Source organism: Limulus polyphemus, unplaced genomic scaffold, assembly GCF_000517525.1.
Source record: "Limulus polyphemus unplaced genomic scaffold, Limulus_polyphemus-2.1.2 Scaffold2109, whole genome shotgun sequence".
Taxonomy (NCBI): domain Eukaryota; kingdom Metazoa; phylum Arthropoda; class Merostomata; order Xiphosura; family Limulidae; genus Limulus; species Limulus polyphemus.
In genome coordinates, this window is record NW_013667719.1 from 92,873 (window position 1) to 115,279 (window position 22,407).

General features: G+C 33.0%; 1 protein-coding gene across 2 annotated transcripts in view; it reads right to left on the bottom strand.

The window, feature by feature from the left end:
* LOC106465977 (Down syndrome cell adhesion molecule-like) overlaps positions 1 to 22,407 on the bottom strand; it is a 95,254-nt gene that overhangs the window by 20,040 nt on the left and 52,807 nt on the right. For both annotated transcript variants that reach the window (XM_022393939.1, XM_022393940.1), the window contains 2 exons: positions 22,114 to 22,325; positions 11,274 to 11,484 (listed from right to left, as the gene is read on the bottom strand). In XM_022393939.1, the coding sequence (XP_022249647.1) occupies positions 11,274 to 11,484; positions 22,114 to 22,325 (423 nt within the window). The remainder of the gene's footprint in view (positions 1 to 11,273; positions 11,485 to 22,113; positions 22,326 to 22,407) is intronic.

Sequence of the window (22,407 nt, forward strand, 5' to 3'; positions counted from 1 at the left end):
ATGTTTGGTGTGACGGGGATTCGAACCCGCGACCCTCAGTTTGCGAGTCGAGTGCCCTAACCACCTGGCCAACGAAGTTTTTAAAAGGAATGGAACGCGAACCATGATTCATCGGATTCACAGTACGAACATTAATTTTAAAATCATGCGTGGCTTTTTTAATGTATTATATTACATTTTAGGGAGAATATAACGGCATATTTATAAAACTTAGTCTTCTGGTTTGTTTATAGGGAAAAGTCTTCACAAGAAAGTTAAATGATAACTACTGCTCCCGAAACATCAATCACAATATTACTAAACAACGTGTGTGAAAGCATGAAAGAAATGAGATTAAAAGGTTCATGTACATGCTGATACATCGTAGCATGACTTCGATGGACATTAGTTTCTTTAGACTAATAAGCGCCCAGTTCATTGTGTTTAATAAAGTGCTTTTCAAATTGGATTGAAAAGATTATTTCTATTTCCTTTTGAGTCATGCTAGTGCGTGCTTTATAAATACTTGGTTATTATTGTGTATCTCTATAATATTTTCATGTGTATCTGTTCGTTATTTTAGTGCATTTTAAAAGTTGTGTGCGTAATGCTGTGTGACCCATTTTAAGGAAACATTATTTTACACATGAATTCAAATCAACATTAAGCATTTGGAGTCTACATCAATCTGCAATGTAATGGAATGGATTGGTTGATGAAATTCATGGGTTCAAAGGAAATGTTCTGGTCGAAACTGAAATAAAGTTTCCGGATAAGTAAATAAAGACTCCATCCATGACAATGATAAATATGAGAAAATTACCAAGTGTGTTTATTATGTTTTTCGCTTTATGTTAAAGCGAAAGAAGTAAAAATGTATGAATACATCTTTTCAGTAAATACTCACGATATTTTTGAAAGTTTTATTGCTATACAGTTTGGTGGGTTAAACTACAGAAATTAACGCTACACCGTTGAGCATGTATCAATAAAAATCAATCTTAAAAGTCAACAACAATATTAAATCTGTGACTAACTACAAAATATGAAATTGTACTCTTCCATTTGGTAGTTATTAAGTTATTAAGACCTATAATATTTAAGAAAATATAATTTCATTATTTTAAAACTAAATGTTATTATGAATAATTATGATAAACATAGCATGAAAATGATTTTGTTTGTTTGAAATTAAGCTCAAAGCTACACAATGGGCTATTGGTGCTCTGTCCACCACCGGTATCGAAACCCGGATTCTAGCGCTGTAAGTACGCAGACATACCGCTGTGTCACTGGGGGGGGGGGGCGTATGAAAATGAAGTTTCACAATTTAACCGTGATCAATCAGACGCAACGTGTTCCTTTGTTCATCTGAACGACATCTTATGTATACGATGGGTTAAACAGCCACGTCAGAGACTCCTACGTTTCAGGTATAGCCGTCTCTAATTCTGAACTGAAGACCCAAGCAAAGGCAACCAGTTGGCAGCACGTGCCATCTGAAGCTGCAACTCTTAAACGATGTTGTCGCAAAGCTACACAGGTGGCTATCTGTACTCTGTCCACCACGATATGGAAACTATTAAGCCACTCAGCCCGACACCCAAAGTTTATCGGAATAAAAATGAATCTATGCTTATTCAAAATACATTAGAAGCAACTTACAGTTTGTATTTTCTGAAGTTTATGTGTGTTGCAGCAGCCACTGAAGCAACGCACGAGTTTTAAACAACATGAAAAATAATTATTATGAAGTGTTATTGTACATAATTTGTACAAGTTTTTAAAATACAGTAAGCCCCTTCAAGTTCTACACTGTCTGAGGTTTATCATGCGGACTCAAGATTTACATCAGTCCTTTATCAACAATAGCCTATGTTGCATTGCTAATACGTTTTACTTTGGGCAACACTAATTTAAAGCTAATTTTAAGGCAAAAACAATATTCACATGAAAACATTTTGCTACTTCTACTCATCTATATAAGGTATACTTTTCCGCTAAACACTAAAATCTAATTTGTTGCCAGGAAATGAGACGTTTAATCTTTTTTATAAAAGGTTTAAAAGTTGAAATTATACTACTTTTCCTGCTCATTATATAACTTCCACGAAACAAAAAGCAAGCAGCTTTAGAAATTAAATTACTTTAAAACTACCACTATCGATTTGTCGACTGAAACACGAACGCATATTTAGTACTGAGGTACGTTTATTGTAGCATGTTTTTCTAAAAAACATCGATTCATTCTGTAAATCTTTCGACTGAACAATTCCTTCTTTCAAAAGAGTCTAACATGTGAAGTTCACTCTTTCAGAGCAAAGAGGAAGATGAATTTTGAAGATGTTTTCAACAATTCAACATTAGTATCGTTTCAGTAAAGTGGACTTTCCTTCATCAGAGGTAAATGACAACAAATTTTCCAATTACTCTTCATGAATAGAAGTCCACTTTTCAAAAGCACTCAAGTTTTAGGGTTTATTTTGTAATGTTAGCTTTTTTTTTCTGTTGATCCTGTGTGCTTCAGTATTATTGTAAAACCTAAACGCTGAGATATTAAAGGATTGATCCTGATTTCTGTTGATCCTGTGTGATTCAGTATTATTGTAAAACCTAAACGCTGAGATATTAAAGGATTGTATTCACAATCAGTATTACAAGTCTCGGTCTCATTAGGCATGATGATGATTTCCTTGACATGTAAAAACTTATTTAAATGTTATGTGTACTGATACTATTATTCAATTAAAAAATAGTCGTTCTTTTATGAGTAAAGTTTATAGTAAAAAATATTATAATAAAACTTGCATCAAATGCACACTTGTCCAGGAATGATTTGTTTCAAAAGAACAAGACAAATGGTTGTTATGCTGTCAAAATTATCAGAATTTGTTTGATAAAACATGTACGTTTTCCTTAAAGATGTCACACTTCGAGTTATGAATGTTTCTAAAATCATATTTTTTACTCTAAGCGATTAATTTAATTACATAAAGAAATTTCTTCTCTTTTTCTGTTGTAGCTGGGAAGAAATGACGAAAAAATCAAAGAAATCTTGAGTTCAAAATTGTTGGAAGCCGAAAGTATTTAAAAAGTACAAAGTAACTAAAATGAAAATTACAATCTATTAGATATACAACATCAAAATTACAATCTATTATAGTATACAACATCAAAATTATAATCTATTATAGTATACAACATCAAAATTATAATCTATTAGAGTATACAACATCAAAATTACAATCTATTATAGTATACAACATCAAAATTACAATCTATTATAGTATACAACATCAAAATTACAATCTATTAGAGTTTACAACATTAAAATTACAATGTATTAGAGTATACAACACCAAAATTATAATCTATTAGAGTATACAACACCAAAATTACAATCTATTAGTGTATACAACACCAAAATTACAATCTATTAGAGTATACACCACCAAAATTACAATCTATTAGAGTATACAACACCAAAATTACAATGTATTAGTGTATACAACATCAAAATTACAATCTATTAGAGTATACAACACCAAAATTATAATCTATTAGTGTATACAACACCAAAATTATAATCTATTAGTGTATACAACACTAAAATAAAGAGATACGGTAGCCTTTTCAAAAATTACCCATAATAGTAATAACTATAATAATTACAATCTATATCATGTGGCCTCCTGGTGTCTCAGCGGTAAGCTTTATGGCTTATAACACTAAAATTCGAGGTTCCATCCCTGCGACAGATACAGCGTAGTTTTGTGCATAACACTAAACTAATCAATAGAACAACCTATATACTGAATAAACTAACATCTTATGTCTAAAGCTTTTTTTTTTTTTGCTAACGATGGGATTGTCGACATTTCATAGCAAAGCGTGCCTTATTAAGTTATCCTCGCTAGACATAATTTTGAGTGTTTAAGTTTAAGCCTAATGAAAGTTAAAAAAAATTTTTTGGAGGAAAACAGTTTACATTAGCTTATCCTCAAGCGGCACTAAAACATTTTCAGCTTATTAATTCACAAGTAAGTTTGGTGGCATGTCATCCTGAAGTCTGATAGGAATGTCACAATTCAAACACACTCTTCTTGGAGTTAATTGGAATTTATTGATCAGGAGCAAGTTGAAAAAATCTACAAGATACTTCGAGGAGTTTTTCGGAGCGGTGATGTGTGATTATACTATAGCGGTCTTCCAGTAATAGTGCTGGTCGTGCAAATTCATAAAATAAAAAATATTGTGCGCATGCTCGAAAAAATCGAAGTTGTTATTGCCCCCAAATTAATTTTTAATTTTGTTTCGTACGTTTATATAATTACGTTAAAAAATAAAACAAAGACACAGTTTTTGGATAAATTAAATTAAGGAGATTGCAATTGACGAGAGAAGCCCTCAAAAATTGCAGTTGTTATCATACCAAAAACATAGTGTAGAAAATTAGAAGAAGAAGCGTTACATCATGTACTTGAAGATAAGCCAAGTATTTTATACTTGCTGTAACTGATTTGAATCAGGCGAGATAGAATCCTATACAAAACGCCTCTATAGCTCTGCTGATTAATCCGCCATCTTTTCTCTGAAGAAAGGAATTTTGAAAACTGTGTTTTAACGCTTCTTATGAAAGAGAAGGAGCAACCTTATAATATTTGATAATTCAAATTAGCGCATGCACAAATAAAAAAAAACTGATTTGAAGAAAGAAAACACAATCCTGTACAAGATGTGGTCCATTTGAGAACTCAGTTACACCGCTGTCAAGTTTAGCTGAAAATTACCATTAGTTTTGTGAATTTAATTTCACATTCAGATAGAAGTAATTCTGATACTTTTGTCAATATAAAAAGGTTTTTATATCACCAAGATATTGGTGTACAAAACCAATTTCATCTTTTTGTTGATGGCATGATCCATACCTCATCTTTTTTCTTTCCTATTTGCATGATATCACGATCAATATATTATTACAACAAAATTTTGGGAAGAATAAAAATAAGACAACATTTGAATCTAAAACAAATTAAGCTACACACTTAGTGTACCGCATAACAACGACAACAGAATAAGATTGACGAGTTTAAATTATATAATCTTTGTTTTGTCAGAAGAAAGAACTATGTACTTGCATTATGCTTGTATAAGACTTCTATCTCTATACTTTTAGTTTATTACTGCGCGATTTTAACGTCACCTTATACAAACGACTTCATAATGTAATGCACTGCTCACCAGCGATTGGTGATGCCATAAAACTTGTTCATTAATGCAGAACAAAGCTAAGATGGAAACGTTTATCATAAATAAAGATTAATTCAGGTTAATTTGTCTTTCACAGACCTAAACTAAGAATAAGAGTCCCAAGTTATGGAAGTTTTATATCAGAACTCATTTGTTTCCTTCCACATTCAAAGTAATTAAACACGTCTTTCAAAGAGAAATGATTAAAAGTTGTCCGTATCAAAAGACGAAGATTTCTTTCTTAATAACTAGGTATAAATAAAGTAGAAAAAACCTCTGAATCTTCAGAAGAAAGAGGCGGAAAATCTGTACTCTGGATTCTAGACACATCACTGCAGGAATCGGCGCTTTATTTTGATTCAGAAGTGAAATAATGATCATGATAGAAAGGTAGATGGGTAGTGAAAAAGGTTCACCGACCCCATGGGGGATAAGGTCTAAGTTTCCTATGTAGGCTGTAATGATATTCTAGGATACAAATTCCTGTCTCAGCAGGATATTTACCCCCCTTATCATTACGTATTATATAAAAATGAAAATGCTTTTAAAAACTATCTCGCGCGTCAAACCTATCTAATGAAAATCACAGTACGGCCAACAGACTAAACGATGCATATTTACCTTCTGGTCTACATAGATTAGAAAGATAATGAGATTTTTACTTAGTATATAGATCGTTATTAGCGAGTTATCATGATAGAATAACTTGTGTTAAGGAGAAGGGAAAATGTGGAACATGATAAACATTAAAAAGAACACGTAGCTCTTAAAACGTATTATGATGAGATTTTCGCCAGGAAATGGTGGTGCAATTTAAATAAAATACAGATAAACCATCATTACGCTCGTTTGATGATGTGCTTGAAGTTATGTAAAAGCAAAAGCAAAACGTACTAAATTTGGATAAGCTTAAAAAATAACTGTTTTTAGTTTCAAACATAACTAGCGGTGTTTGGGTTAGTGCGACCGCAAATATTACTATTAGCGCTAATACTTACTAAACATATGTGTGTATATGTATACTTATGTAAATAATGTTTTCTTTTCGAACCTAATTTTAATCATGAACAAAGAAAGAAAATATTGCAAATATGCGTAATATCGAAAGGAGGATAACCGTATAACAACCAGTTTTATGCTGCTTCAACTACGGCTATCAACCCACGAATCTTTAATCTTCATCGAAATTAAGATATTTCTTAGTTTTATTTAAATTTGTATCTCGAACTGGGTTGTGTATCTTTTTGTCAGATATCGAGATCAGGAACTTGACATGAAGGATGTATTACTTAGTTTTGTATCTATATAAATATGAAAGTTTACGTCAGTGACATCTAGGGAAATAAGAGGACAGTTTCATCTATTTAAGTATGTTAACATGTAGAAGAGTATTGACTGTTGTTCTACGTAGTATTTTACCTATTGTGTATGAAAGCACTAGTATAAAAAGTTAAATATTGCCATGCATAAAATTTTCAGGAGACGCTTTAGTCTCTCGTCCTTTTTCAGAACTGACAACATATTGAAAATTGAAGATATAAAGTACGGTTTTTGTTTGTACTTAAGCACAAAGCTGCACAATGGGCTAGCTGTTTCTAGAGTTGTAAATCCACAGACATACCGCTGTGCCACTGAAAGTACGGAATATAATACATAAAAACACAGAAAATGTAAAACAGACTAGTGAACACGAGCGATAGTATCTAGGTAAAATGTTAAAAATGCAATACCTTGTTATGTAAAAAGTTTTCAATAAGGTATAGATATAGGATTTATTGTGTGAAAAAATAAATAAAACAAATATTGTCAAATTCACAAACATTATGTAGATATGTAAAACTTTACTGGAAAATATCTGGTACTTTTAATCTGAAAGCACATTATGCGACATACCATAACCATTCGTAAGTTAGAATTGTTGAGCAGAGGTACAAGAACCAATCAGTAGCACCTGCTACGTCCATGGCTACTCTTAATACCTGCTACGTCCATGGCTACTCTCAATTAACCAAACAGCCGGATCTCTTTTATAACGTGCCCACAAGAGAAAGCATCGAGCGTGTTCAGTGGCATATTGCGGGCTACAACTTTGGACCTTTCGATCCGCTGCCCAGCACGCTAACCAACATGTTATGGTGGAATAATAAATATTAATTCAATTCGCTCCTTCACAGTCCATAGAAATTGCTTCATGGCGGACATAAATTCTCTTTATACACCCATTTCACACAGTGAAAGACTTCTCCCTACACAAACACACACGCTTATCTGTTTATTTGGAATACGCTTTATTTTATCGAAAATAATTATAGACAAACCTATGATGTTGCTTTGAGAACAAATATTAATCAAGCCTGTGAAAATGTAATTGTTGTTGTTGTTGTGTATGTTAACAAACAAATTTTCGAGTAGAAAATAACTGATTTTTAAATATTTTTACCAAAAACAAATTATCTGAAATCTAGTGTCGATACTTTCTCTATAAGTTGCCATAAAACCTCACGAGCCATCCTCATCCTTTCGCACAATTCTAAGAGAACCAACAAACACACAATCGCATACCATCCTTCTAGTAAAAAGATAAAAATGTATTCATAGAAAATTGTAAATTATTCACATGAGATCCTAGCACAAACTTTGTTCTTAGTGACTAACCATTGGTATCCTATAGGCAAGAAACGAGTACTTGCAGTGTATTGGTACACAATACATTAAAAGATGATGTCCATATCAAAAACTTGTACTTGGTACCCAACACTGTGAATATCCCACGTGCATCATAATGTGTGAATATGTAGGCTATAACAGATTGGTTTGTTTTGAATTTCGCGCAAAGCTACACGAGAGCTTTCTGCGCTATCCATCTCTAATTTAGCAGACTAGATGGAAGACAAATAGCCAACACCACCCACCGCCAACTCTTGGGCTACTCTTTACCAAATAATAATGGGGTTGACCGTCACATTGTAATGTCCCCATGGCTGAAAGAACAAGCATGTTTGGTGATGGAGATTCGAACCCGCGACCCCCAGATTGCGAGTCGAGAACCCTAACCATCAGGCCATGTCAGGCCGGCTCCAGTAGATAAGTAAATTGTCCCATTTTGCTTTTAATATAAGACAATTCTTCATCTCGATATTAAAGTGTCTTACATGCTGTCTGATACGCAAGTAAAGTGGACAGCTGTACATTGAACAAACAAGCTGCTACTACAGTGATTCAATTTGTGAATCAAATAATCAAACTAAACAAAGACCACTTTTGTGGCCGCCATTTAAATATTTTAGAACATGACGTTAATATCTTCTTTGTAACTGGAATCAAGCACACATCAGCAGATGTCACCGAGAGAGAGGACACCTTAGAACAACGATCAATGTATAAGTTTTCGGATTCTCCAACTGAAGTGATTGAAATGAACGCTTCCGTTTCCATTAAAATTAACATATTCTAGTATTTATAGTTACTATTCACGTATCTGCAATAAGTTCAAATTTCTATTCAATATTTAATTTACTTTAATTAGTTTTCCGGCAACTAATTTTGAATTCAATCTCACTGAAAGTTAGTAGAATTGAAGTTTTCACCTTTTACCTGGCACTGTATCTAGTGTTGCGCTGAATTCATTGGCCTGTTCATCATTGCTTAAAATATCAATTCTAGTGACATTCTGAAAGTTGTAATGCCAAATCTCATGCATGACCATACGTTTCACGAAATTCTATTTCTTTTCACGGCCCAAGTTGCAAATCTCACTCTAGACCTTAATTATCTCATACATTATAGAGTCTTGTGGTCAATAAAACGTGATTATTATGGCTGGCTCTTTCCTAGTGATCAGTTATTTTCCAAGATTCTTTCTGAATGACATTGCAAGCATTTCTAAATGATTCACCCTAGTATTAAGTTTTATTATCTCTGAGTATATTTTCAAGATTTCTGTATGGGCATTGGTGCCACTTTGTATCACAAAACATGTCTCTGTTTTTCAAGTATATTAAACTCTATAGTCTTTACACTGCATCTCTTTAATCCTTCAAAATCTACCAGTATGCATCATTTAGTTTCATAGAAAAAAGGGTTACTGGAGGAAGGGTGTGTGTGTGTGTATGAGAGGAAGCATGCTATCAGATCTCTCTAGACAAACGCCGCGAATACACAAGAAACTTTGGTAGTTAACAAACTATATTATTTGAATTTTATAAAGAAATGCGGCAGCTCGAAACGTCACCCAACAAACAGTTTTTACTAAAAATATTTCACCTTTTAAGTCTTTGGCCGTTGGTATATTAGTAAAGTAAGTTCATTAACCTTGTGAAAATTGAAGTTCATTGGCGAACAAAATGAAGTTTATTTAAAAGTAAACCTAATATCCGTTAGCTGTTTTTGTGGGTTAATAAAGAGATATTTGTCTCGAACTTAATCTTAAAAAACTTAACTGCTTCTTTATAAAAATCAGTCACTTTTTAAAAAATCAATTAATTTTTTTGCATAGATGCAGAGAGGCTCTACGTCTTATATTTCCGCTTTTTCAACTCTCCAACATAACACTTATATTGCTTCCTAGTGGCTCACCGGTAAGTCTGAGAGCTCACATAGCTAAAAACCGGGTGTCGATACTTGTGGTGGGCACAGCATAGATAACCCATTGTTAGGAGTTTTAATTAAGAACAAACAAACAGTTATATTATCTGTTTAGCTAAAGTCTTAAGATAGCGATGTTTTAATGAGACAGAAAACGTGTTTCAATTGAATATTTCAATAAAATCGAACTTTAATCAACAAGAGAGAGTTGTTGTTCACGAGTTTTCAGTTTCATAGTATATATTATGGGTTGAAATCATATATATAAACGTTAGGTGAAATGAAAAATGTTTATTTCCAGATAAAAAGTAACTTATATCAGTATTAGCAGAAGAACTACTGAGAGACTTAGGGAAAAAACATTTGGTAGTAAAGAAAGACACCTTTACATTTCTGGAATTACTTGAAAACTTTATCAATAATAAGACAGAATAAAAGACAATGATTAATATATTTAATAAAAACTATCATTCATAAGAAGGGTTAAATTTTCGATATCAAGCTTACCGACAACATTTAGTCGTATAAGAAGGGTTAAGCTTTTGATATTAAAATTACCGACAACATGTATTCGTATAAGAAGGGTTAAGTTTTCGATATTAAACTTACCGACAACATTTAGTCGTATAAGAAGGGTTAAGTTTTTGATATTAAACTTACCGACAACATTTAGTCGTATAAGAAGGGTTAAGTTTTTGATATTAAACTTACCGACAACATTTAGTCGTATAAGAAGTGTTAAGTTCTCGATATTAAACTTACCGACAACATTTAGTCGTATAAGAAGGGTTAAGTTTTTGATATTAAACATTCAGTCGTATAAAAAGGTTTAAGTTTTCGATATTAAACTTACCGACAACATTTAGTCGAATAAAAAGAATTAAGTTTTCGATATGAAACTTACCGACAACATTTAGTCGTATAAAAAGGGTTAAGTTTTCGATATTAAACTTACCGACAACATTTAGTCGTATAAAAAGGGTTAAGTTTTCGACATTAAACTTATTGACAACATTTAGTCGTATAAAAAGGGTTAAGTTTTCGATATGAAACTTACCGACAACATTTAGTCGTATAAAAAGGGTTAAGTTTTCGATATTAAACTTACTGACAACATTTAGTCGTATAAAAAGGGTTAAGTTTTCGATATTAAACCTACCGACAACATTTAGTCGTATAAAAAGGGTTAAGTTTTCGATATGAAACTCACCGACAACATTTAGTCGTATAAAAGGGTTAAGTTTTCGATATGAAACTCAGCGACAACATTTAGTCGTAAAAAAGGGTTAAGTTTTCGATATTAAACTTACTGACAACATTTAGTCGTATAAAAGGGTTAAGTTTTCGATATTAAACTCACCGACAACATTTAGTCGTATAAAAGGGTTAAGTTTTCGATATTAAACTCACCGACAACATTTAGTCGTATAAAAGGGTTAAGTTTTCGATATGAAACTTACCGACAATATTTAGTCGTATGGGAAGACTAATCTTCGGTTCAGAGCTGACTTGACATTCGTAAATTCCTCCATCCTTTTTTTGAGTGTATTGAATCTTCAGGGTCCAATCATCCGAGTCGTCCAGGTGTAGGGAAGTGAACCTCTGGTCACTAGTATAAGTATATCGGCCCACGGTTAGTATGTGGAGGTCCTTTTGTCGCACCCATGACACCTGCAGAGAAAGATTGGTATAAGGTAGGGGTACGTATCTCATCATAGTAGTTTAAATATTGATACCGCGATACGATACGTATCTAGATACAGAAGTTTTACCAACGGTTTGTTACAAAGTTTGACAGTCTTGTATGTAATTTATTACTTATATTACTAACATTATCTTATTCAGGTACTTCACATTTTACAGTGATTTTTTCAAAATTTCACGTTTAATCAACTAAATGTCAGCTGGCATTATATCCGTCTATTTATTTTGTTATTGTTAATTTGTTATGTTACTTTTCATGTAATGTTTTTGATAAAAGAAATGAAGATAACATGTAGTACTCAATACTCATCTTTCTTTATTGAATCATTAATTTGTAGCAAAAATAAGTACAAAACATTTGTGTTTGTATGTATATCTATATATATATATATATACATGGCAAGAGATTTTACATAATATTTAATTTATATATTGCATTTATAGGCTGACACAGCGTCATCAAGTTGGTTTAATAATCAGCTTACTTTGACCTACAGGACAGAACTATAAGGTCAGTGTGAGGGGCAAAGATAAGGACAGGGATTAACTGTTGAGAAGACGAAATTCCACAATCAAACTATTTATTTTACTGTACACATTGATAGCACTACATCAACAGCTCAGTTGATCGGGGCAGCATCGCAACAAATGTATATTTACATTCACTAACTCAAAGATGTTTTACAGTAGGTGTTACAGCATCCTCTCCAGATTTATCCCAAGTCACGTGAGCTGAAAAGTCAAGCAGAAGTTCAAGTATAACTTTACTAATTTTGAATCACAGACCAGATGGAAGGCAGTAAGCCAGTTAGCAGTACCCGCTGCCACAAAGGTATTGTCTGAATTGAACCAAATAATGGGATTGTCTATCACTCTTCTAATGCACCCAAAACTCAAGGGGTGGAGCGTGTTCAACAACATAGCGGTGCGAACCTTGAAACTTTCGACCCCTGCTCATTACGCTAACAACTAGATGAACTTTAGCGAAACGAGATATTATAACGAAAATAAAATAAAATATGCTTTTTACTTCTAGCAAATAACAGTAAATTTACGAAACACGACAGTCAACACGTGAAGATATGCGTCAAACAAATGTGAAGAAATGTGAAATTCTATGGTATGAATCAAAACTTACTCATTTTCATTTGTTTGCGCAAGCCAGATGGTTAGGGCACTAGACTCACAAAGAGTAGCTCAAGAGTTGGCGGTGGTTGGTGTTGACTAGCTGCCTTCTCTGTAGTCTACCACTTTAAAACTAGGAACGACTAGTGCAAATAGCCCTCGAGTATCTTTGGGCGAAGTTCAACAAACAAACAGGAACTTGTCTAAGGCATTCTTTTTGAAACGGCGCGAGTAGAAAAATGTACAGAGAGAGACTTATTTAGCCATCTTTTTTTGGTTTTTTAAAATTTTTGAGCAAGATCTATCTATACTTATAGCTATCTTTAATTTTGAAAAATATAGAAATTATATTTTAGTTGTTGTTTTCTTGTAACAGGTAATATCATTTTATAGTCAGTATCCACACCTGACGCCTGGATAGGCAGAGGGAGTACGCTTTCTTTTTTAAAAGGTGTTTTCTATAAAAACAAACAATGAAACGCAACATAGCATATCATTACAAAGAGCTGAGTTTTCTTTAGTATTATTAGGTATTTGTGTATTTGTTTGTGCCAGAGCTACTAAGACTATCTGCCGCCGTTTTTAATTTTGAGTTGCTAACCAGAGGGAATAGAACCGGCTGACAGTACCTACCGCCAACTGTTGGGCTAGTCTTTAGCAACGATTAGTGGAATTGACCATCACATCATAAAGCTCCCACTGTTGAAAGGGCGAGCATGTTTGGCACATGGTTTCGATCTCGCGACCAACACATTATGAGTCGAGCGCCCTAACTACCAGACCATGCCAGGCCTTTTAGTACCAAATGAACAATTACAAAAAGTATTTCAAAAAAAAAGATTTAAGTATTAACTAAAATAGGATTATACAAGTCGAGATTGCGTGATCTATTGGTTAGTGTGTCTGGAGTATGAATACGAAGATTCGTGGTTCATGACCTGTTGGGGTTATAGGTGCGCTATATGAGTGACGTCTCAAATTCTAACTAGCGCCTCTCACTCTAGCCTATTATTTCAAAATTAGGGCTGACTCTGTTCTTTTTGTGTAGCTTTGAAGGAAATTCTAAAACAAACAAGCAAAATACAATTCAAGAAAGCTTCCAGGAATATTTATTGCCATAAATGGAAAAGTCTGTTAACAAGTTTTTTTTATTTATCGACATACATTTCCTTTCTTTTCTTGACCTGAACTTGTATTTTTTACTCTAATGAAGGTACTTCCATATCATTTCCTATAATTAACTCTTTACTTTCTATATAACATTCTATATAACTCCTTATCCCTAGACATAAACCTTCTAAGTTTAATGCAAGTCGAAATTTTGTTTCACATTTTCTAAAACACCTTACAGGTATGAGTGGATTCAAGCATGGTATCTCGCTCAACCTATTGGCTATTTTTCCCTATTCTAAGCTAATAATGGTAGTTTGAGACAATAATGTTATCACGTCTAAACTCTTCACTGACGAGCCCTCTAACAGGCACCTTAGTAGGCTGAAGGCTCGGCCTCCATGCGATGTCTTGATGTATGAATAATCAGCTGAGTATGGGAATCGATGAAAAATACATTAAAAGGAAATTATTACTTGTTCCGACAGACGTATACCAGTGCAGACAGACGGAGTCTTAGAGGAATATGTGATCGATAAAAGAAATTCTTTTCAGAATACAAGAAGTGCTACTCGTGCAAATCGCGTGTAAAACCGTGAGTGAAAAATTAGGATTCTTACAAAAAAAAGATGTTCCAAGAAGATCAAGATCTGCATTTTTCTTTTCTTTTTTGTAATGTTATTCCTTTAAAACAAAGTGAGCAACATTGTATTACAATTTATAAAAGGGCACCTACTACAACGAACGTTAGTGGACCCCTCGAGAGACGGTTGAAACTGGAGAAGTTATTATTACCACTGGATGAGTGGATTTCTCCAGATTGTGAAATACAATAATCAAACCGACAGCAGTATACTGTAGAAACATAAAACAATTCAGTGTTTTTCCGATTTGATGTAGCGATTTATTTTCCTGGAAATACACCATGAGCAATTAGTGGTAAAGATAGGAACAAATATTTAGTTATTTATAAAATGCATTCTCACTTTACAAAATAGCATAGTTAAAAAATAATAATAACATAATTGAGGCTGTAATTAAAAACACGTTTAGCCTGATTGACAATGAAAAGACATGGAGTATTTTGAATAGCCTTTACTTGGGTGATTCGCCCGGTACTGAAGTGGAGAAGTTACTGCAGCTCAGTATCTACTAAACTCTGGTGAATAATTTCAAGATATAACAAATGATGGTTTTGCGTGTACTATGAAATACATCGGGTGTACAAAGCTGACGTAACTTGCCTATTTGGAGCTCTGAAAAAACGTTATGTAAGACCTGCATACAAGATATATCTCGAATCGATACGATTATGGGACTTCGTATAGAAATTAACTTACGTTGTTGTTGATTTACGACTGGATATACCTTACATATATATATATTACACGACAAAGCCCAATGACTAAATAAGACGCACGTCTTGTAACTGAGACTGTCGACAATATTCAACATTTTATGATTTTATATAAATATCCGAATAGCTATTGGAGGGTTTTTAGTTGGTTGCATCATAGCCTTTTTACTATTAATATAATAACCAAAAATACTCACACGTACGATAGAGACGTACAAAACAGACACATGCAAAGCTAATTTTTACCAACACCCAATTTCAGTTTTGTCTGTATTTAGCATATCATAAAACATACACGTTACAGATTAGGTGAAACACAGACGAATTATAAATCAACTGCTTTTTTCGTTTTTTCTATGGTGATGAAGACAAATACCTGTAATTATGAAGTCATATTTGTTTGTATTTTTATGGTTAACAGTAATCACTTTGTTGATATGGCGCATACAGAAAAACTTCTAGGATTAGAATGGTAATTTCATAGTAATACATTATTATTTGTTGAATATGTATGTATACATTTTATAGATATGGAAATACAAGCAAAACAGAGTATTTAATGTTGGTTTATCTCACAATATTTCGTGACATATAATATTGTAGTTTAGTGATAAATTTCAAATGTTGCAAAGATGTAGAGGGACTACAATAGGAAAAGTACCGTTTCCCAAATGTTGCAAAAATACAGAGGGACTACAAAAGGAAGAGTACCGTTTCCCAAATGTTGCAAAGATGTAGAGGGACTACAAAAGGAAGAGTACCGTTTCCCAAATGTTGCAAAGATGTAGAGGGACTACAATAGGAAAAGTACTGTTTTCCAAATGTTGCAAAAATATAGAGAGACTACAAAAGGAAGAGTACCGTTTCCCAAATGTTGCAAAGATGTAGAAAGACTACAAAAGGAAGAGTACAGTTTCCCAAATGTTGCAAAGATGTAGAGGGACTACAATAGGAAAAGTACCGTTTCCCAAATGTTGCAAAGATGTAGAGGGACTACAAAAGGAAGAGCATAGTTTCCCAAATGTTGCAAAGATGTAGAGGGACTACAAAAAATTAGATTATCGTATTTTGTTATCGTATCAGAGGTAGAATATTCAAAAGTGGTTCTTTATTACAGCAGATTTGGTGAAATATATCATTAGATTGGAATGTTTGAACTGGCATAGCGAAAATCCCCGCGTACCAATATAATAGAAGAAACGGTATACTAACAGATTGGAAAGGCAGACACTGTGTAACTAATTACAGTGGAAATGATATTACTTTAATTAACAAGCTGTAAAATAACACACCTGTTTCAGTGAAACGGAAGTGTTAAGAAAAAATATTAAGTGAATGTACTGAAAAAAGAAAACTGTCGAAGAAATATTATGGAAATATTTTGAGACGGAGGTTCAGTGTACAACTATATATATAAATGACTTGTTGTAATACGACTGAGACAGTAAATACTGAATTTTTCGAATATGTTGGAACTAGAAAAATAAATAAAAAAGCCATTTTAACTCTGTAGTAGAAATGGACGAAGTGCAATTCTTACGCAGAGTATTGGCTCTGATGGAAGGTACAATATCGTTAATCTTTGGAAATACCACGGTTACACATTGGAAATGCGAAATTCGTAATTACAAATTAGTATATCAGATCTGATATTACTGTTTAATTTTTACAGTTGTAGCTTTATACGTTAGCTAATAAAGTGAAGTACGTCTTTGTTACTATGTGTATGATTATATATATATCTTTGTTTATGTGCTAGTTAAATTAAAGTACGTAAATACATCTTGTAAAAATTCCAAGTTCTTGGTCTTTTTTCTCGTGGCCACTTGTAAAGGTACTTACTGGTTAATACCACTATGGCGCGAGGGTTTGTATTAATATTCCAGAGACCGAAATTGGATTATTCACATAGAATAAAAAATATTATTTAAATAACTTGAATAAAACAAGCATTTCAAAATTACAAAGATAAAAAAAGTACACACGACTATTTTTTGTGTAATCTCAAAGTTTGGGTTTATGATATGAATGGTCATTGAGCAAGAATGATGAAAACGAGCTGGTAAAAAGCCATATGAAATTCTTGTTTTACGGGCCCTCTTGTACAACAGAAAAGGTTTTGGTTGGGGTCGACAATTACTTCAATAAATCTCCACGCATCGATTGTCGAAGCTGTAAGTCCAGAGACTGTGAGAGTAAAAATAAAATCCATCAAGCTCTGTAAGTTACTCCCCCTCCTCATAACAAGCGTTATCTAGGTTCTTGGGGCTGATTTCTGACTGTGATAGCCACATTATACACGCCTGAATAGCAGGATGTGGACAGAGAGACTGGGTTTAGAAGAAAGGAAGACAGTCCTTTAAATCACCCATTTTATGATCATATCGATTTGTAATATACTGATATTTGAGACAGCTATTTCATTATTTAAAAAAAATGAAACAACATAAGGCAACGTACTACTTTCGAATTGTCATGTAGAGATAACCACGAACAGAAATATGTGTTATCTGTTTTCAATTATTTTTAATACCAATGGTTATGAATAGTTTTATAACAAAATAAATGAAAAACAGTCATTTTTGCACTATAGGTTAGTTAATATAATTTCAATATCAAAAACTTCAAGATGTTAACATATAAAATAATTTGGTTTGCTAGGATCTTCTCACGATATTATTACTAACAGAAATAATTTATCCTAAAAATATAGAGTCTTTGTTATTAAACGGCTAGTTGAAAAAAAAATAAATGTTTTTGGTTCTCGAAATTAATATTTTATGTATTATTTTAAATATTGTAAATAAATATATTAAAAGGTGAAAAGTAAGTGATGTGGGAAAGAATTAAGACGGCGATTTATGAAGTTATTTTTGCTTGATCGTTCTTTGTAAAGTACAAAGCTACATAATGGGCTATTTTTGCTCTGCCCACCGCGGATATCGAAACCAAATTTACCTAGTTATTCTGAAGTAAGTTATTCTTATATATATTATATCTGTACTATATTGATAAGCTTTTCACATATAGTTACGCAAGATGCTTTCTTTACTAAATATATACATATATATATATACTTACGCATGATGTTTTGTTCACTAAATATATATATATACATACATATATATACTTACGCAAGATGTTTTGTTCACTAAATATATATATATATATACATATATATATATACTTACGCAAGATGTTTTGTTCACTAAATATATATATATATATATACATATATACTTATTCAAGATGTTTTCTTCACTAAATATATATATACATATATACTTATTCAAGATGTTTTTCACTAAATATATATATATATATACATATATATACTTACGCAAGATGTTTTGTTCACTAAATATATACACATATATATACTTACTCAAGATGTTTTCTTCACTAACTGTATTAGTAATTGTATTATAGTAACAAATTTTATGATTTTGTTCTATAACACTACTTTTCAACTGAACCATGTTAGATATTGTCATCAATATTTTGAACAATACTTAACAACGTGAGACCTCTTCTACTTATTAACTAGAGTGCTTAACGATTTTGACGTATTTAAAGGTTTCACATCACTATGAATATTCATTCAAATTTTCAAGATTAATGGTTTTGAAATATGTATTCGTCAAATTGGTTCAATTTGTTTTGTCTTGGTTTCCTTTATACCTAGAGTAGATCAGCGAGTTTATATATAAGCATTCATTTTATTAAGTGGTATATATATATAACACGTGCAGGTGGTGATTTATTTTATGTGGCTTAGAAATGGTATGCACTTGTGGCGCCAAAATTCCTTCACTGGATGAGTTCGTGCGAAATAGATTTGGATTCTCGGCGTTTCGACTTAGATAACTCAATCAAAAAGATATCAACCAATGTGAATAAAACATCTGGAATCACTGACTTAGATAAAATAAAATAAAAATACGCACTGCTCCACAATTTGGTGGATCTTATTGTTTCTTATTCCTCGTTCGGTATTGGTGAATGGCTTAACGACTGTATATGTTAAAAAATATATTGGCGCCACATACATGAACACACCAGGGAGTAAGATAAATATATTGTATATTCGTCTATTCAAATTCACTGAAGTAGAATGCTTTAGCTATTTCTATACAAGAATCTTTTCACTAATAGCAACAACTTTAAATGAAAATAATGCTAATTTGTAACCGTATTTTATTCTTTATCTTACAAATGGGCTACTCTTTTACCAACGAATAGTGGGATTGACCGTCACATTATAAAAAACCCCGGCTGAAAGGGCGAGCATATTTGGTGTGACGAGGATTCGAATCCGCGACCCTCAGATTACGAGTCGAACACCCTAACCACCTGGTCATGCCGGGCCTCAGCTCTTGTTATTATAATTCAAACCAACTTAAAAAAACGAAACAACAATGTCATTTTGAGTGAAATTTATTGATAATTGACCGTTGAAAGTACCAATTACCCAGTTAATCACTTTAAACTACGTCACAGTAAAATATTACTTTCATTGTTTTTAATTCTTAAACTGGATACATTTAATTCATTGACGTAAAAAGTGGGAATTTTCGATTAACAACTGATGTTTGTCAGGAAGTCGTGCTAGTTGGTCATGAATTATTGCTCCTCAAAATTTTCCATCTATATAAATAAGCACGAACGTCTCTCTCTCTTTAAGAATGTGTCTGTCTTCGAAAGAGGCGACATTGATGGGACTCCATAAGTTCAAACAATAGAGATGAATGAGAAATAAAAGGCGATAATATCATACTATACGGCGGGACAAAATTTTCAACAAAAATCTACATTCAGTAGAAGTTGTGGACGAAGAACCTGCTCTGAAACAAGAATAGACGGCGGGTAGCAAGGGCCGTAAAGACCGGTTGTCGAGAAAAGGTACAACAATGGACATCCCCTATAGATCAAACAGCTGCGAGAAATTAATTTTCGTAACCGTTCGTCTTTTTGTATACCACTAGCCTTAGCTTCCAAAAGAAAGGTTCGTTTACAGCGGGGCAAAGATAACCGGACTGTTGAACAATGTAAGTATGCCATGTGTTGAGATGAATTTTGATGCACGCTATTCTGTACGGATGGGAGAGTCGAAGTTTAGTGATAGTCCCATGAAACTTTGGAATCCTCGTGTATTGTTTTCACTGTGCAAGTTACTGGAGTTGGAGTAATGATGTGGGTTATATTTATTAGGGCAGGAATGGGTCCCTTAATAATTGGATTATATACTGCAAGTATGTGAACACCCTGGAGGATAAAGTGCATCCTCTTATGTTCCATTTTTAGCTTCAAGGTTATTTTTAAGACGACAGCGCCACAAGCTGCTTTGTCGTTATTATTCATAATCGGTTTTAAGAGCATGGGAATGTGTTCCGCCATCTTCCTTGTCCACCACAATGCCCATAACACAACATATTTGTTAATATATGAGACTTATTGAAGCTTATGGTCAGATCACCTACTCCTTTACCTTCAACCTTGTAGGATTTGGAGACAACGTTGCATGAGGAATAGTTGAAAGTCGAACAGAATGTACTCAAGAAACTAGTGAAGTCTACGTCATGACGGAATCAGACTGTTATTAAAGTAGCGTCGTGTCAACACACTATTTGAAAAAGTTTATAATTTGTTTACAGGTGGTGTTTTTTTTTCTAAACCTTTTAGCTACCACCCTTCTTAGAGGACATACAGCACACATAAATTGAGATACACCGCAATATGAGTTATGTGTATATCTCTGACCGTGTATGTTATCAGTTATATGTGTATATGGTACACGGGTTATGTGTATATTATATGAGTTACATGGATATATCTGATTATGTATATCTTAAGAGTTACATAGGTATTTCTGATTAAGCAAGTTATATGAGTTATACGAATATTTCTAGTGTGTATGCTGTATATTTTATAGTAATGGAGTTCAGGTACAGAATGCATCTTTTGTTCATGCACTCTTATGTTTACAGATGATGCCAAGATAGCTTGACATTTCTTTCTCAAAGCGAGAAGGGTTTAAAAAACAGCTTCTTTTGCTTTCCTGGTAAAATAGTTGAAAGAACATTCACACACTATAAAGCTTAAATTCTTCAGAGAATATATTTGAGATTTTTTAAAGCACAAGTATTTAGAGCATCTCTTACAATAATAAGTGAACTAATAAAAATCATGACATCAACGTTTTTATATGTAAAACAACTACTTGTACAATGTTAACAAGCTCTACATGTTTCGGTGGACAATATGGTCCACCATTTTCAGGATCATATTGTCCACCGAAACATGTAGAGTGTTTTTATTTTCGCATTACAGAAATAAAGTTAGTGTGCTCGTGGAAATGTTGGTGTCGTAACATTTATACGCGAGAGTTTCACGAGTGTTGTCGATCTAATATATTTAACATAGTCAACTAATAGCCTTTACCCTTATCTTTCTATTTCTTGTGAACGGAGACTTTTGATGTGATAAGTAGTTCACTGCTGTTTTGTGTTTTTAAATGAACGGCTCTTAATAGTGTTATGTATATTTATTTACTTCTAAACATTGCATCTAAACAATAATCAAGTTAGTATATACACTTGCTTCAATGCTTAAACCAGTAATGTAAAACTTTCATGTAAGTGTGAAATCATGACTTAATTTTGTGTAAAACTAAAGTGCAGATTAATCGTTCTATCAATTTCTTATTTATTTTGAAACCTAAGCAAATAACTTAAAAGTCAGAACATGAACAGAAATTTTTTTGCCCATCAAAAAGGACGAATCACAGTTAGTCTTGAGTGTGTAATTGATAAATACATTAACGAAACAATTTTTATTGGTTGATAATTATAAGTAATACAATCTTTCCCTATGTCGTTTTTGTATTTTTTTAGCATCTTTAACGTTTTAGTAAATGTACGTCCAGTGTTTCAGTTACGGTTGTATTGCATGAACTATTCCTGGTTATTCACCGAGAAGCTTACGAACAATTCAATCGTACTTACTGTTCTATCCCCAATTTGTCGAATTCGGCAGTGAAGATAAGCCGTCTTTCCAAGGGGTGCAGTGACGTTTCGAGTAGTGCTGTTGTCAAAATAGGGCCGTCGGTAGGGGTCGTCCCAATAGGAGTTGGGTCGGGAAGGAGGGTTAATTTTTCCTGATCCAAAGCTCCTTTCCATACGGGTGATCCTGTCCGGGCCAGAGACCATACCTTTAGCTAAGAAAATAAACAAATGGGTGAACCATAATTAATAAGAATAGGTAATTGTTTATTACAGTATTAAGAAATATTTCTTAAT